Below are 18,397 nucleotides of genomic sequence, written 5' to 3'. Positions count from 1 at the left end.
ATTAGAAGACACTTAGCATCACTTCCACAGTTGAGACAATTACAAAGGTCTGCCCTTGTTCCCTGGGAGGGAACATAGATGTCACCACTCAATGGGAGGAGCATCAGGATGGCACTGTAAGAAGAACACGTGGGATAAGAGATACTGATGATAGCCATCTTTGCAAAATGCAGTCTGCCACAGTCTACCATCTGGCCATAACAATTCACATAGTTTTCACATGCAAATTACGTCCACCTCTGGATTTCCAAAATTTCCAAAGTTTCATCCCATGACAGCATCTGCTCAAGGTCCAGTATTTCATCATTTAAATTAGGTTTAGTCTCCTCATGTACAGCAACTCGGTACAGTTTGATCTAAAGAGTTATGAATTAAAAGGGACGAATTATGTCCTCCAGCTCCCTCTCCCCCAAACATACAATTATGGTATAAGAATAAGATTAATTGTACAAAAGTGGGATGTGAAAAGCACACAGTATCCACTGGCTCCCAGCACTTCTGAAATCCAGCAAGAAACATTTTGCTAGTTCTTTTATTAGGGCTCAGTCTTACCCTATAGGGGTTCTCAAGATCTCCTAGTCCTGTTCCCTAAGTTCTTTCTTTTTCACAAGGAAAAGCCTGTGGTTTTCAGTTGAGAAATCTTCTTCACTTATTCTTGCCTATAAAATGATGTTGGTACAAAGTTTCTTTTCATTTTGTACTGTCTTTGCCCTCTTGAATCTATGATGGCAACGGTTGTGCCAAAACAATTCTTTTTAAAATCTTGTGACTTTTCTATAATTCTTGAGGTTGCATCTAGTACACAAAAGCCACAAGTACAAGTGTCTTTAAGGCTGGTTCTTTTATACCTTGGGCTGTTAAAATCTTGTGACTTTTCTATAATTCTTGAGGTTGCATCTAGTACACAAAAGCCACAAGTACAAGTGTCTTTAAGGCTGGTTCTTTTATACCTTGGGCTGCCTGAAAAGAAACTAAATGACCAAACACTTAATTTATATTCTTACAAGCCCCGTTTTTTGGTGAAATCTACAAGACATTCTCTTAAGGTAGTTAAAGTGACCTTGTTTGAACTTTTTTTATTATTTAAATCTAAGTTAACACATAGTGTAGTATTGGTTTCAGTAGTAGAATTTAGTGATTCATCACTGACATATAACACCCAGTGCTCATCCCAACAAGTGCCCTCCTTAATGCCCATCACCCATTGATCCCATCCCCCACCCACCTCCACTCCAGCAACCTTCAGTTTGTTCTCTGTATTTAAGGCTCTTATGGTTTGCCTCCTTCTCTGTTTTTATCTTATTTTTCCTTCCTTTCCCCTATATTCATCTGTTTTTGTCTCTTAAATTCCACATATGAGTGAAATCAGATGATATTTGTCTTCACCAAACTGACTTATTTCGCTTAGCATAATATACTCTAGTTTTATCCACATTGTTGCAAATGGCAAGATTTCATTCTTTATGATCGCCAAGTAGTATTCTATTACACACACACACACACACACACACACACCCCACATCTTCTTTATCTATTTATCAGTCAGTGGACATTTGGGTTCTTTCCATAATTTGGCTATTGTTGATAGTGCTGCTATAAACATTGGGGTGCATGTGCCCCTTCAGATCAGCATTTTTGTATTCTTTGGATTAACAGCTAGTAGTACAATTATTGGGCCATAGGGTAACTTTTTTTTTTTTTAAATATAAGACTTTATATTAGAACTTTCTGAAGGCAACAGAAAAGCTTATAGTCCCATCCAGGATTTGATCTTTGCTGTGATACTTAATTTGAGAATCATTTGCCATCTGGAGAGACTGGGAATGAGAAATAATTTTATTTTTGAGCCCAGCAAGTCCTGAATCTTAGATATTTAACAGGTTTTTTTCTTTAGCTCAACTTGTTCTTTTTATATTTTATCAAAGACTAGGAGAAGAAGCCAGGTGGTAATTTTAATATTTTGCCTGGAAATCCCCTTAGCCAGAGCATTATGCTCATAGGGTACATTTTCTATTTTTTCACATTATAGTGGGCAGTAGTGTTGCTAAGCTTTCTGCCTCTACATAACAAGGAACCCATTTCTGTAGTTTCTAATAACATTTCATTCTTATTCATTCATAACATTTTTATTTTCTTTTAAGCCCTCACCAATAATGTTTGTGTTTTGAGGTCCTTTATGTACCCGTTAACACTCTCCTCAAGTCCCTTTAAGATCTCACTAAGTCTTATCAAGCTCCTTCCAGCTCCTATGTCCTGCCTCAGCCCCAAGCCAATACCACATACTTTAAGGTTTTGTTATGGCAGCACCCATTTCCAGATATCAAGTTAGATATCAGCTACTTATTGCTGCATAACAAATTACTCCAAATCATAGTAGCTTAAAACAACAACAATCATTTATGTTATTCACAACTCTACTAGGGTGGGGCTTTGTGGGGATAGCTTATCTTTGCTCTATGCAGCATTGAACAGGACAGCTTGATTATGGCCTGAAGGATCCATTTTCGTGAAGATTTACTCAGTCAAGGCTATTGACCCAGAGGTGGCAGCCAGGGGCCTTAATTCCTCTTCATGTAGGTCTTTCTGGGTTTTTCTGTAGGTCTTTCTCCTCTTCATGTGTGTTTCTGGGACTTCCTCACAGCATGGTGGCTGGGTTCCAAGGCTGAGTATTCCAAGGAAGCAAGGTGGAAATGCATGGCATTCTTATGACCTAGCCTCAGAAGTCATGTAACATTGCTTGAGAAACATCAGCGTCATATTGTTGGAAGAGTATGTCGAATGGGAGATGCTGTTACAGCTATTCTTGGAACAAACAGCCTACTACTGTTGAAAAAAATCTTCCTGTTTATGGGCCCTTTGTAAGTTATTTATTGCCTTTTAAGAAATCTTCGTATTTTACTTCTTCTTGATTTGTATATGTGCTTTGTATATTGAGAGTATTATCCTATTATCTACCATATCCACAGCCAATGTTTTTTTTTTCCCCTAGAATATTCCTTTTGTGTGGATTTTCAATGGGCCACACTGAGGTAGCCATTCCCAGTACATGTGCTAGAAGTGTGCTGTGGCTAAGGTACATGGGCAGACTCAAGTCCTCTGGGCTTTCGTTGTCACACATAGGAGAGTAAATAATAAAAGAGATCAAAGAATTTATCAAGCAAAAATAAGGACATTATATTTGCCCTGCCAAGGGTGTGGGGAATAATACTGTTCTGGTGAAGCATTTAAAGGGAAGAACTTCTAGGAGTAAGTAATTCTTATATGCAAACAATGGAAAGGGCCTGGCACATAATAAGTGCTTGTTTAAATGCTTGATGAACTAGTTTTCATTAGTGATAGTCTAAGTTTGGGTTCTCCCAAAAGCAGTCTCTGAGAGGATGTGGGCCTAATAGCTTATTTGGGAAGGGATTCCAACAAGCAGAGTGAGATATTTTGAAAGTGGGACACAGAAGGGAAGATGGTGCTACAGTGAAGTTACCAATGTGGACAAGTGGATCTCACTTTATCTGGTGTTCTTTAAAGGGCTCTAAAAAACACATCTCAGAATATTCCCACCAAGAGACGAGGAGGCCGGGGTATCGGGCCATGAAGTCAAGCCCCCCAGGGATGAGTGTTACTTCTGATGGCATTAACCCTCTGGCTCTTCCAGCCTTCCCTGAATGCAGGGGCTTGAGATAAGAAGCCATTGGCATGTATAGGACCTGCACACCTCTGTGGTGGGTGAAGGTACAGAGGCAAGGCTCTGGTGGCATCCACTACAGTGACATATTGGATAAAGAGAAAAGAAAAGAAAAACTAGAAAGATGGAATAGCATAATATAAATGGAGCAAGAAAAAAAGGAAATCCATTTGTGGAGGAAAAATTAATTCTTTGACAACTCCCAAGAATTCTGGAAAGCCAGCTACACTTATTATAACTTTGGGGGTCAAAGAATATAATTTAGAACTTCATATTTCATATTTAATTATTTGAATTGAATGTGTGAAGTGGTGTATTTCTGAGTTAGAAGTAACAGACTTTGGCTAAGAGTTATCTACTTAAAAGCTGCCTTTTTGAATGAAAGAGACAAGGTACTGGAAAAGAGAGTGCTAGTTTAGTCCAGAAAACGAGATGTGAGTTCTGACCAAATTAAAAAATAGAAATTCACCCTCCTTCCTTCACTCTCTTCCTCTCCCCTTGCTTCCTTTCTTAAAATGTACAACTTAAAGAAAATGCATGGTAAAATGTACATGACCAAACACAGATTTAGCCTTCAGTACCTTTGTCTTTACCTTTTATGTCACCCTGGAACTTCGTAAGGTAATGACATGCTTGTGATTAATTGTTGCTTATCATTTCATATCTATTTGGCCCTTACAAACTGTATACTCTTTATATTAGCTACAAGCTGTCACAGTCTGATTACCATTCAGTACTGATCTCCCAGTGAATGATAACAGAATTAACTTAACAAACATACAGAGTAAAATGAAATGTCAACTTTTATTACATACTTTTCTTCCATCTGCCAGAGTGATTTTAAATGCCAGTTTTAAAAAGTAGAGAGACAACCAGCCGGCCTTTCAGTGGGGTTTGCATATGGCTGCCTATGGCGTATGGCATTTGGGTGTTCTCCTGCATGCCGGCTTGGAGCACTGCTGAGCCCTGACCTGGTGGTGGCATTGGGCTGCACATGGCAGTAATCCCCTGTCCATCTGTGTCCTTTCTCTGCCTGGGATAAGCTGTTATGGTTGAACAGCTCTGTTTGGTCCTTTTTTCTGAAAATGTCTTCAATTTTGAATCTTGGCTGTTGCATTGGCAAGAGTTCTACTTTCCTCTTTCAAGAGAGATGCTACATCTTCTCTTTCTTTCCAGTCTGCTATCCTAGTTGATTGTGATCCAACAATATGCATCACTATGTTTGGGGTTTTGGTGGTAATTGTCTGATAAAAATATGGCAGCTTATGAGATAGACTGTGGGTGATATGATGAGTTTAATTATTAAGGTCCCTGGCTAAGTCAAACAGTCTAACTGGGATATTAGCAACCCACCCAGAATAAATGAAGTACTTCAGTTACATTCTACTATAGCATTGTGTACGTCTCCTTCATATTGCTCATCAATACTTATTTTTTTATTCCCACCTCTATTTATTTTAATTTTTTAAATGTTTTTATTTACTTTTGAGACAGAGACAGAGCATGAGCAGGGGAGGGGCAAGAGAGAGGGAGATACAGAATCCGAAGCAGGCTCCAGGCTCTGAGCTGTCAGCACAGAGCCCGACGCGGGGCTTGAGCTCACGGACTGTGAGATCATGACCTGAGCTGAAGTCGGACGCCTAACTGACTGAGACACCCAGGCGCCCCCAACTTATTTATTTTCTATAGTCCCATTAATGCAAGTTCCGAGGCACCTGGGTGGCTCAGTCGGTTGAGTGTCCACATTTGGCTCAGGTCATGATCTCACGGTTCATGGGTTCGAGCCCCACGTCAGGCTCTGTGCTGACAGCTCAGAGCCTGGAGCCTGCTTCGGATTCTGTGTCTCCCTCTCTCTCTGACCCTCCCCTGCTTGCACTGTCTCTCTTTTGATGGTAAATAAACATTTAAAAAAATTTTTTAAAAGAATGCAAGTTCTAAGAACAGGAACTGTATTATTTCTATGAAAATATAATTTCAGCTTACCTGGTACATAGTAGATGCTCAATAGATACATTTTGAATAAATGAGTGACTGTCATCTTGCTGCCTACTGACTCTCCATTTTAAAGTGCATTGAGTTAAGAATCAGTAAAACGGGTAAAAACTGAACTTACTTCCTAACAAGATGCTCCCTGGAAGGGGCAGTTGCAAATTTACCTCAAGGAAGTTCTTTCCTTGTCACTGTAGCATGTAGCGAGTGAAAAATGAACAGATCAGAAGCACCAAACTATCTAATTTCCTGTTTCTGGCAGATAGCACCCAAGTTAATCTGAGCTTTAGTCTGGGAGGTACAAGGTCACATTGCTTTAAGGTCCCATGTTTATGACTGGAAATTCCAAGATAATGGATAAGAGACTCCAGAAGTAGTGAGGCTGGTATGAATGGAAATGCAGAAAAGGCAAGATGCCAGTATGAGAAGCTGTGAGCACTGGTAAAGGGGTGATCGGAGGGATAATCTGGGTGCTGAGGTAGCTTCCAAGCTCATCAAATGAAGTGATGAGATGAGAGGTAAATTTCCAGGTGGCAGCAGCTCTCAGACAGGTGTCTAATATATATATATTCTTGCTGCCATTAAAGAGTAATAACACAGGACTTCCCAGGCAGCCTTGCTGGGGATCATTCCTCTTCTTAAAAACTATGCTCCTTCCACAGTGATATGGCTCTCTGTTGGAGTGTTGGTCCAGTCATCTGGGAAATGCTTCAGTCCCTTCTGCAAGGTTTCCATGGTGTCCAAACACCAACATTGCTTGTTTTTTAACAGAGTCAAATTCATCTTTGTATAGCTCTGGTTATTACAAAATGGTCTGTCTTTTAAAAATATTTGTTTCTTTGTGTTTTATCTTCAGTTTTAATTCTATTCCTCAGGGATTTGTTACGTTTTCACATGACTAGCTTCTCAGAATACTTGAAGGTAGTCATTATTCCCTGTATTAGAGTAATTAACTCTAGTGACCATATCAGAGGAACCCTGAAATCTCAGTGGCTTATCACAGTAAAGCCTTACTTCTTTCTCATGTGGGTCAGAATCCTTTCTGAATTTCGTGAACTATGCTTTCTGGAATATGTGGTCCTCATGATCACTTTGATGGAGGGAAAAAGAGATGGGAACAACAAATCATCTGTTGTTAATTGCCTCGTACTTGGAAGTGACACACACATCGTCACTCGATCCAGTGGCCAGAATTAGTCATGTGACCATAACCTAACTGCAAGAGACCCTGGGAAATTTAGAAGAGTACATGGAAACTTGGTCAACTCTAATTGTGTTGTCCGCTATGTGCTACTCCCACAGTACTTTTTTCAACTGCTTGAATTTCCCCGAAACTGTGACCCTTTTCTCTGCTTTTCTAACCTTTCAGTTATCTCTTATAGGATGGAATTTGCAGTACCCTCACCTCCCAAAACCTTGAATGGCAGCCAAATAGTTCATTAACTGTGCTACATTTCCTGTACAGTCGTTTTCTCCTATCCACTGTTACAAGGAGGCACCTGCAAAGCTTAGAGACTAGTGGGCAGGTAAATTGAAAATTAAAATAGGATATTAGAAGTGTACTGCTCATGCCAGTTATAGCCACACAGAGAAGGAATCCTTCTAAATGAAAAGGTACCTGATCCAAGGTCTGAGAAATTATTCAGAGTCAACCCGGTTGGAGGAGAACTGAGGGTAGATGTGTCAGGGCAGAGAGAACGGCATGAGAGAAGCCAATGGCCCAAGTACACCAGTAAGCATGGTGCATTCAGAGACTCAGGAACTCATTTCTACCAGAGGCTGGGATGTGAATGGGCACTGAATAGGGATGAGCTGAGAGGTAGGCAATGCCCAGATCATTCAGAGCCCTATAAAATATATTCATGGTTTTGACTTTATTATGAAAACAATGGGATTCATCAAAGCTTTTAAGCAGGGGGATTTAAGAATCAGACACATTTTAGAAAGATCGTTTTGGCTTCAATGTGGAAAGATCAGATTCAGTTGGAAAAAGGATTAATTAAGAATCAGAAATCAATCAGTGACTATCACCATAAACCCAATGGGAATGTATAGTAGTCTGTCAGAGGGTAATATCAGAAATATTAGAAAGCTCAGAAGATGGATTTTCAAGATTTTTTCTACCTGCTCCATCTAGAACTTGTCTCCACTGGCATTCTGACTCCACAAAGGAGCCACATCCAGCTAAGCATTTCCAACCCACCAATGTTACAAATTACCAAACTTCCAGTTTGGGTTTAAATAAGGCATCTAGAGAGATGTGCATTTATCTTTCTTTCAGCTAAAATTTGAACTTAATTGGGAGAATCACATTTTGTACTTCATTTTATTTTTATTTAGAATTCTATGTCTTCAATAGATACTTTAAGAAAACTAGGTAGAGCATAACATATAAAATTTTTAAAAAATTGAAATCATCATTATAACAAGCACATCTACTGTCTCTCATATTATCTATTTAGTAATTCCCTGGTCTTTCAAAACTGCTTTGGAGTATATTTACAATTGAATGTCTTTACTTACCAGCAGGAAGAAAAATAACAAAAATATGGATTAAGTGGATGAAGGGGCCCCCCAACAGTGATTTTGATTGGAGGAAGATTCCCATGTGATTTTCTCTGTATGCTATTAATCTGGCACGAAAAATATTCACAATAATTAGGTTCATTCTTTGAAGATGGATTAAAAGTATTCACATTTGAAAGTAAGTGAAGCACATTTATCACAGGAAACACTGTAAGTAGTACAGTGTCTTTTTGATATGAATACAGAAAGAGAACAAAGGTTTGTTCTGATCCTTAGACTTTATGGTATAAGATGCCAATATCTAAAGAGAAGATATTACTGACTCCACCTTTACTACAAATACGGAGCTTTCTTACCCCTAGTTGGAGTATGAGTGTGGATACATATGTAGGAAGATATTTGTTAAAATTGCAAATATATGTGCCATGTTATCAAAGTAGCCTCTTTGCAGATGAGATATACCTGCAGATGAGGTACATTCACCATCTGCCCCATATGGAGACACGTCGTGCTGGCATGGTCAGAGCTGATCACTCTGGCAAAGAAATGAACATCTCAGTGGGAGCTGAGCACCACCACAGAGTTGAAATTCTTGTTAAATTAAGATTATCCAACCCCCCTGAGGAAGATAATCCATTTACATATTTACACCCCGAGCTCTTAATTTTCTAGACAGGCCTTAACAAGAAGGACTATACTCTGAACAAGAAAACGGGGAAATTAAATGTTTATTGCATTCCTTTCTTTTCTCCTCTTAAATTATATAATAAGTAACAGAACTATGTGGTTCATTGGCTTCCATTTCCTAAGTGGTTCACTTTGAATATTTAAGTTTATGTGGGTAAGGATCTGTATAGTTTTAGTCTTTGTTATACTCTTACCGCATACCAAAAAAGGTGTTTTCACTCAGGGAGTGAATATATGAATGAATGGTTTACATTGATCCCATTTTTTGTCTCCTAGACAGCTCTATAGCTAATTTTATGAGGCATCTATTCTAAATAGGACTAGGTTTATAAAATAAACATTATGTTTCATTGTCAACAGAGTACAAGAAATTATTTTACTTATGAAATAATAAAGTCAGTTAAAAAACAGTACATATTTGCATAGATACCTTTCTTCTTTTTTAATTCTTTGAGTATAGTTGACATAGAATGTTACATTAATTTCAGGTGTACAACATAGTGATTCATCATATCTGTACTTTATACTGTGCTCCCCCATTTTATTTTTATTTTATTTTTATTTTTTATTTAAGTTCCAGTTATTTAACATGCATTTAGTTAATGCATGCAGTTAGTTAATATTAGTTTCAGGTGCACAATATAGTGATTCAACACTCCCATACATCACCTGATGCTCATCACAACAAGTGCATGGATACATTTTTAATAATGTTAAATCATTCAAAGTGACTCTTGATGGTTTAAGGAAATATGTTCAAGGAAAGTGTTATTATTAGTTATTGTTGTTGCTGCTGCTGCTGCTGTTGCTACTGATTCATACTTTAGCTAGTGACAAAATAATAATCCTAATAATCATCACCATAATTTAAAACATGTCCATCGGAGTTTTAAAGATTATAAAGAGATCTCCTTTGATCTTCACAGAGTCTGAGCTTGCATTGCAATCTTTACTTTTAGGAGCCTGCAAGGACAGGAATGTGGCATTTGTAGTTACAGGTACTGATTGAGGGAAAGTCCCAATTCAGCACAGCCAACTCAGCATTTTAAATTGTTTGCCTAAAACTTCATCATGCCAACAACCCCGCATCAGTGATTATGTAGCTAATTAGTATTGACTTTGTACCTTTCCTTAAGTATTAGAAAAGGAAACAAACATCTTAGCTATCAACATAACTAGTCTCTTTTGAAAAGTTAGACTCATGAAAATAAGCATGGAGATTAAGTGTATAGGATATAATGTTAAGTGGAATGTATGCTATGTAAAAAATATAGATGCAAATAGATAAAGATTAGAAGCTAATTAGCAAAAACTAGAATAGATAGATTTCAGGGTTATAAATAGCTATTTTTCCTTTTACAAAATGACATACAAAACTGGTGTAGCATTATTGTTTTTCTTTTTTAAATGGTGAGATAATATAGTCTGGTGCCATTATAAGACAAAAAGATTATCTTGGAAATGTGAACACACAGTTTGGGATTACTTTACAAGAATGGATATGACATCGTTGGAATCGCTCCAGTATTCTGTGTTCCTTGTGTAGGCATTCGGTCATTCAGTTCATACTACATTTATCGTCTTGTTAAAAAAAAAAATTCTTCATTCATTCATGTTATGACAAACTATTAAATCCAGGCAAGTCTAATTTTTAACAATTATAAACAAAAATGAGGTATAGATTGTAGATATTCAGACATGCTACAAGACTGAAAAGGACTAAAAGAGAAATAATTATTAATACAAAGGAAAAAAGAAATAGTCACAATCAGATCTATTAATCTAAGTAAATACTGAATGATGCTTTGAAGTTATTTAAAAAATATTCTCTACATCTTATTTTTCATTTTAGAAACCTACATTTTAAAATGTTACCACTCACTATATACTTATTAATTTGTGACATGTATATAAATAGTAATGTTGTGTTGTTATAATTCTTGAAATCATGCTGTGTGGTTCAGTGCATACCTATTGGTTATTTGCAACAGAGAGGAAAACTAATAATAGATATATGACTTATTCCATGAGTGGAATAAAACTATTTTTTCTTCAAATTATATTTTTCTAAAGCAATATGAAACAGTTATAAATGAGAAAGAAATGAAAGGTTACACACATAGTGGACTTGTCATTTTCTCTGCAGCCCTGTCATCATCTAGAACACAAAATTGCCCTTAACTTTCATTGTCAAGAAAATTTGCAAATCACCTTTATACCAAAAATGAGAAATGTGAAATAATTCCTTGCATCCACACCACCAAAAGAACATCATACGTTAAAATTTCTATGTCAGTGATCAAATGAGGGATATTGTAACTTAGTGCTTACACAAAGAATAGAGAGACAAGACAACTGAGTTTGATGTATGACTGCTTAACCTGGAGAAACTAGGTCCTGCAAAAAGAAGAGTCCTTTTGTCAGAAATACACACACAATCAGAAGAAAATGTTGATATTATTAAATACACGAGGGTGCCAAATCTGCTCATGTGTACTAAGCATCAAAATAACATTCTAAGCGTAAAAGATTTAGAAAGAAAAAGAACCATGGCTCTGGAATGAGCAGTCAATAATATGACAACTGTAAAAGGCTTACTTTGGAATTCAGAGATCAAAAAGGAGCTGTAGTCTTTGCAGCTCCATTAGGAATTAGACCCAAACCACGTTTTTGTGTTTTTTTTTATGACAGTATTCAACTGTGCACTTTAGATCTTCCCAACAGAAAGTCTAATGAGCCCTGTGGAGGCCATACTACCTGCCAAGAAAATAATCCATCCTCTAAAAGCCCCAGCAACAATATTCCTCAATGTTCAGAAAAAGTGCTGAAATGTTGTCATTCAAAAGACTCTACAATTCTCTCTGGCAATCCTAGAGAATCTAATGAGTGAAAAGCCAAAGTATATACAAAAGAATCATCATTTCCAGATTTAGAAAGAAAAAAAAAAGCAAGCACTGTAAGTCAGAAAATTAACTACTGGCTGTCAAAAATGACCTTCCTGGAGTGTCAAACAATGCCTGTCATGACTTCTCAAATTACCTCAGCAGGAAGGCCCAGTAACTGAGGAGAGGCCACAGTACACTGATTCACTGCCCTCTTAATGTGCAACCTGTTCTTAGCATTCTTATTTCCATTTCATTTTGGAAATACATTTTAAGACTAAATAATTCTCAAGCTAGTGAGTGAGCAAATCTGGTAATAAGGGCATCATAAAGGAGAAAGTTGTCTTAAAAAATTTTTTTTTCTACTCTTCTCTCCCATCTTTTTATACCACACATTGGCTTTTTTTTTCCTTCTTTTCTGATCAAACATCAAAATTATTTTTGATAGGATGCCCTCTGAGGTATATAGAAATCAACATTTCTGACCCTCAGGTAAGTTCTTTGCAGAGGATTGGTAGAAAAACGAGAAAAGGCACGCAACCATGAATAAGGCACCATATCTGCCCTCAAAGAGTTTGTATTATAGTTATTATTCAGACAAGTATGTTTCAGTTACAATACACATTATTAACTACTGTTAATAAGACAACAACAGAGACTTATATAGTATCTGAAGTGTATACCAAGTTTAGTCTTGGAGAATTGGGGAATCTGTCTGTAGAAAATTATGATTCAACTGAAACCTGAAAAATATGAAGGAGTTACCCTCTGAATGTGCTATGTTTTGATTATACAAGAAAGAATTTAGAAGACCAAAGTTGTGATTTTAGCTAGCAAGTCACTTAGGCTATACATATCTTGATTGTCTCTTCTCTGAGACTAGTTTTGCCAATCTGCATTATTGTGAAGATGAGAATGTGTCAAACCAACTAGTTAAAAATGGGTACACAATGACAAAATGTTGCTCTGTGCTTTATTAAAAAAGCTTTCACGGAGTAGTAGGCAATCTTTAAGATGGCTCCTAAAGATTCCCACTTCCTGGTATTCACTTCCTTGTGTAATCCTCTTTTCCTTAAGTATGGCCTGGACTTATTGATTCTGTTGTAAAGATAGAATATGGCAGAAGTTATGAGCTATCATTTCTGAAATTAAGTGATAAAATGATTGAGCCTTTTATATTGGAAGTCAGTTCTCACTCCCATTCTTCCTTGGATTTATGACCCTAGGGGAAGTGAGCTGCCATGTGATGAGGCAGCCAAGGTCAACAATAACCATATAAGTGAGTTTGAAAATGGGTGACACTCCTGCACCCACCCAGTTGAAACTTCAGATGAGACCACAGTTCTGTCCAAAAGCTACCTCATTAGAGACCGTGAGCCAGATTTAATCTGCTAAAGTGTGCCTGTATTCCTGACAGGCTTGTCAAACACCTTGGGATTTCCACTGAACCTACAGAAAGGTCACAGATTTAGAAGAAAAGAACAGACCAGAACTAAGGGATTCATCATAAGATTAAGGCAAGACTCAAATAACTTCTCCCGAGCAATGTATAAAGTGAGCCTCCATAAAATCATTATTTTTTATTTACTTTTTCAATATGTCTATGTTCTCAATTTTCTAAAATAATAGTGTGCTTATTTTATTATCAGCCAAAAATTCATTAAATATTTAGAAGTCATTATTTTTAAAAATTATTTCTCTTGTGCAAAAGCTTGATTGAAATATCATGAATATAAATGCTTATGAGTATGAAACAGTTAAGACCATAAAAGAGGAGAAATAAACAGGATTAAAAATACAAGTGTGCATTAATACATTTAGAAGGTATATATATAATCAATTGGAATTTTGACTTTGGCAAGGTGGAGACTAAAATCCATAGCAATGATAAATTATCATTACAATATCCTCCAAGGTCAAATGAGAGAGTGTGTTGCAAAGTAAAAATCTAGATAAAAATGCAGCATTATTTTTTAACTAAGCATCAAGATTATTCATTATAATTTATAAAAGAATATGTGTCCTGATTCTAGGTGAGAAATATATTAGCCAGATACTACCTGGCACTTTTATTCAGAGAATGAGGGCATGCAAGGGCGTGATCTGTTGATAATAATCAGTATTCAAAAATTTTGACCTTGACTAATCAAAACTGAATTCAACCTGGAATTTGTGGACATGGAAATCATTGAAACCAAATGTTTCTCAGCTTCTAAGTGGATCTCCTTCTTCATGCTACCTGTAAGAGAATATGATCTGCTAAAATAAATATTTGGTGGAATCTATGTACAAGAGCAGTATATTTTTACATGAGTGAAGAAGAAAAGCACATGATTGCAGCATTGTACTAAAACATTTTTGAGTAGTACACACATTTTAATAATAATATGAGTACCGACTTGAAGGTTTGTAACTGAGGACTTCCCCCCCCCCAACTTTAGTCACTTTTTTTGGTTTTTGAGTTTTGTTATTTTTGGTTTTGTTTTGTTCAATGGGATATGTCTATAAGGAGAGTGGAATGACTAAGGAGAGTAGAATGACTAAATTGTTACTGAAATAATGTGTATGTCACTGAAATAATGTGTATGTCACAAATGACAGATTCTCACAACCATTTTTAAATGCATGCAGATTATTTGAGGGGATAGAGTCATGGATGCCTAGTTTCTCCCTGCTTGCTCATACTCTCTGAGTCAGCATGGACTTTACAGATGTGTGTTAGAAAATTCTTTTTTAAAAAAATGTTTAGCACCCGTTTATGGACGCGTCTGTTAAAGCAACTTTCTAAACCCAAGTCGGAGCCGCTCCTGACGGGTGTCACGTCAGAAACAGAAACCTACGTGACTTCGCGCCCCTGTAAATGCTCCGCTTGACCAGAAATGCGGTCTATTCAGTTAGCCAATCCCCAACCACCAAGCCAACGCTGGGCCTTCTCACCCGCACCAGCTTTTGGTGACTAATGGATTCTAAAGCTCACTTCTTGACCTGTGAAGCAATCAGACGCACAGGCAAGGCACCTGCTGAATCCTTCGTGTTCACGCTCCTCTCGTCCTTCCCCAGGGCTGTGGTGAAGATGGTGGCGTAGGAGGGCTCACCGTGCGTCCTGCTGATCACTTAGATTCCACCTACACCTGCCTAAATAACCCAGAAAACCGCCAGAGGATTAGCAGAACGGAGTCACCGGAACCAAGTGCAGACGAGAGGCCCACGGAAGAGGGTAGGAAGGGCGGCGAGGCGGTGCACGCTCCACGGACTGGCGGGAGGGAGCCGGGGCGGAGGGGCGGCTCGCCAGCCAAGCAGAGCCCCGAGTCCGGCTTGCAAAAGCGGAGGGGCCTGACGGACTGTGTTCCGACAGCAAGCGCGACTTAGCGTCTGGGAGGTCATAAATTAACAGCTCTGCTCGGAAAGCGGGAAGGCTGGAGGACAAAGGGAGGGTGAGCTGCGGAGCCCCCGGACGACAGAGCTCAGTTTGGCGGGGAACAAAGGCGCTCGCCAGCGCCATCTCCCCCGCCCATCCCCCAGCCAAAATCCCAAAGGGAACCGGTTCCGGCCAGGGAAATTGCTCGCTCCGCGCGAACACCCAACTCTGTGCTTCTGCAGAGCCAAACCTCCGGCAGCGGATCTGACTCCCTCCGGCTGCCACAGGGCCCCTCCTGAAGTGGATCACCTAAGGAGAAGCGAGCTAAGCCTGCCCCCCCTGCCGCCGTGCACCCTGCCTTCCCACCCCAGCTAATACGCCAGATCCCCAGCATCACAAGCCTGGCAGTGTGCAAGTAGCCCAGACGGGCCACGCCACCCCACAGTGAATCCCGCCCCTAGGAGAGGGGAAGAGAAGGCACACACCAGTCTGACTGTGGCCCCAGCGGTGGGCTGGGGGCAGACATCAGGACTGACTGCGGCCCCGCCCACCAACTCCAGTTATACACCACAGCACAGGGGAAGTGCCCTGCAGGTCCTCACCACACCAGGGACTATCCAAAATGACCAAGCGGAAGAATTCCCCTCAATAAAAACGTCCAGGAAATAACAACAGCTAATGAGCTGATCAAAAAGGATTTAAATAATATAACAGAAAGTGAATTTAGAATAATAGTCATAAAATTAATCGCTGGGCTGGAAAACAGTATACAGGACAGCAGAGAATCTCTTGCTACAGAGATCAAGGGACTAAGGAACAGTCACGAGGAGCTGAAAAACGCTTTAAAGGAAATGGAAAACAAAATGCAAACCACCACGGCTCGGATGGAAGAGGCAGAGGAGAGAATAGGTGAACTAGAAGATAAAGTTATGGAAAAAGAGGAAGCTGAGAAAAAGAGAGATAAAAAAATCCAGGAGTATGAGGGGAAAATTAGAGAACTAAGTGATACACTAAAAAGAAATAATATACGCATAATTGGTATCCCAGAGGAGGAAGAGAGAGGGAAAGGTGCTGAAGGGGTACTTGAAGAAATAATAGCTGAGAACTTCCCTGAACTGGGGAAGGAAAAAGGCATTGAAATCCAAGAGGCACAGAGAACTCCCTTCAGACGTAACTTGAATCGATCTTCTGCACGACATATCATAGTGAAACTGGCAAAATACAAGGATAAAGAGAAAATTCTGAAAGCAGCAAGGGATAAACGTGCCCTCACATATAAAGGGAGACCTATAAGACTCGTGACTGATCTCTCTTTTGAAACTTGGCAGGCCAGAAAGGATTGGCAGGAGATCTTCAATGTGTTGAACAGAAAAAAATATGCAGCCGAGAATCCTTTATCCAGCAAGTCTGTCATTTAGAATAGAAGGAGAGATAAAGGTCTTCCCAAACAAACAAAAACTGAAGGAATTTGTCACCACTAAACCAGCCCTACAAGAGATCCTAAGGGGGACCCTGTGAGACAAAGTACCAGAGACATCACTACAAGCATAAAACATACAGACATCACAATGACTCTAAACCCGTATCTTTCTATAATAACACTGAATGTAAATGGATTAAATGCGCCAACCAAAAGACATAGGGTATCAGAATGGATAAAAAAACAAGACCCATCTATTTGCTGTCTACAAGAGACTCATTTTAGACCTGAGGACACCTTTAGATTCAGAGTGAGGGGATGGAGAACTATTTATCATGCTACTGGAAGCCAAAAGAAAGCTGGAGTAGCCATACTTATATCAGACAAACTAGACTTTAAATTAAAGGCTGTAACAAGAGATGAAGAAGGACATTATATAATAGTTACAGGGTCTATCCATCAGGAAGAGCTAACAATTATAAATGTCTATGCGCCGAATACCGGAGCCCCCAAATATATAAAACAATTACTCATAAACAGAAGCAACCTTATTGATAAGAATGTGGTAATTGCTGGGGACTTTAACACCCCACTTACAGAAATGGATAGATCATCTAGACACACGGTCAATAAAGAAACAAGGGCCCTGAATGAGACATTGGATCAGATGGACTTGACAGATCTATTTAGAACTCTGCATCCCAAAGCAACAGAATATACTTTCTTCTCGAGTGCACATGGAACATTCTCCAAGATAGATCATATACTGGGTCACAAAACAGCCCTTCATAAGTTTACAAGAATTGAAATTATACCATGCATACTTTCAGACCACAATGCGATGAAGCTTGAAATCAACCACAGGAAAAAGTCTGGAAAACCTCCAAAAGCATGGAGGTTAAAGAACACCCTACTCACGAATGAGTGGGTCAACCAGGCAATTAGAGAAGAAATCAAAAAATATATGGAAACAAACGAAAATGAAAATACAACAATCCAAACGCTTTGGGATGCAGCGAAGGCAGTCCTGAGAGGAAAATACATTGCAATCCAGGCCTATCTCAAGAAACAAGAAAAATCCCAAATACAAAATCTAACAGCACACCTAAAGGAAATAGAAGCAGAACAGCAAAGACAGCCTAAACCCAGCAGAAGAAGAGAAATAATAAAGATCAGAGCAGAAATAAACAATATAGAATCTAAAAAAACTGTAGAGCAGATCAACGAAACCAAGAGTTGGTTTTTTGAAAAAATAAACAAAATTGACAAACCTCTAGCCAGGCTTCTCAAAAAGAAAAGGGAGATGACCCAAATAGATAAAATCATGAATGAAAATGGAATTATTACAACCAATCCCTCAGAGATACAAACAATTATCAGGGAATACTATGAAAAATTATATGCCAACAAATTGGACAACCTGGAAGAAATGGACAAATTCCTGAACACCCACACTCTTCCAAAACTCAATCAGGAGGAAATAGAAAGCTTGAACAGACCCATAACCAGCGAAGAAATTGAATCGGTTATCAAAAATCTCCCAACAAATAAGAGTCCAGGACCAGATGGCTTCCCAGGGGAGTTCTACCAGACATTTAAAGCAGAGATAATACCTATCCTTCTCAAGCTATTCCAAGAAATAGAAAGGGAAGGAAAACTTCCAGACTCATTCTATGAAGCCAGTATTACTTTGATTCCTAAACCAGACAGAGACCCAGTAAAAAAAAGAGAACTACAGGCCAATATCCCTGATGAATAGGGATGCCAAAATTCTCAATAAGATACTAGCAAATCGAATTCAACAGCATATAAAAAGAATTATTCACCATGATCAAGTGGGATTCATTCCTGGGATG

At 38.6% G+C, this 18,397-nt stretch overlaps 1 protein-coding gene across 1 annotated transcript in view; it reads right to left on the bottom strand.

Annotated features, from left to right (window-relative positions):
• Window positions 1-227: 227 nt before the first annotated feature.
• PLPPR5 (phospholipid phosphatase related 5) overlaps window positions 228-18,397 on the bottom strand; it is a 191,006-nt gene continuing 172,836 nt past the window's right edge. The window contains exon 6 of the mRNA XM_047082310.1: window positions 228-356. Coding sequence (XP_046938266.1) covers window positions 228-356 — 129 coding nt within the window. The remainder of the gene's footprint in view (window positions 357-18,397) is intronic.

This window comes from Lynx rufus, unplaced genomic scaffold (assembly GCF_022079265.1).
Source record: "Lynx rufus isolate CCGP_SWC_20201006 ecotype Redwood Valley unplaced genomic scaffold, mLynRuf1.p SCAF_2, whole genome shotgun sequence".
Lineage (NCBI taxonomy): Eukaryota > Metazoa > Chordata > Mammalia > Carnivora > Felidae > Lynx > Lynx rufus.
This window is presented reverse-complemented; position numbering and strand designations above follow the sequence as displayed.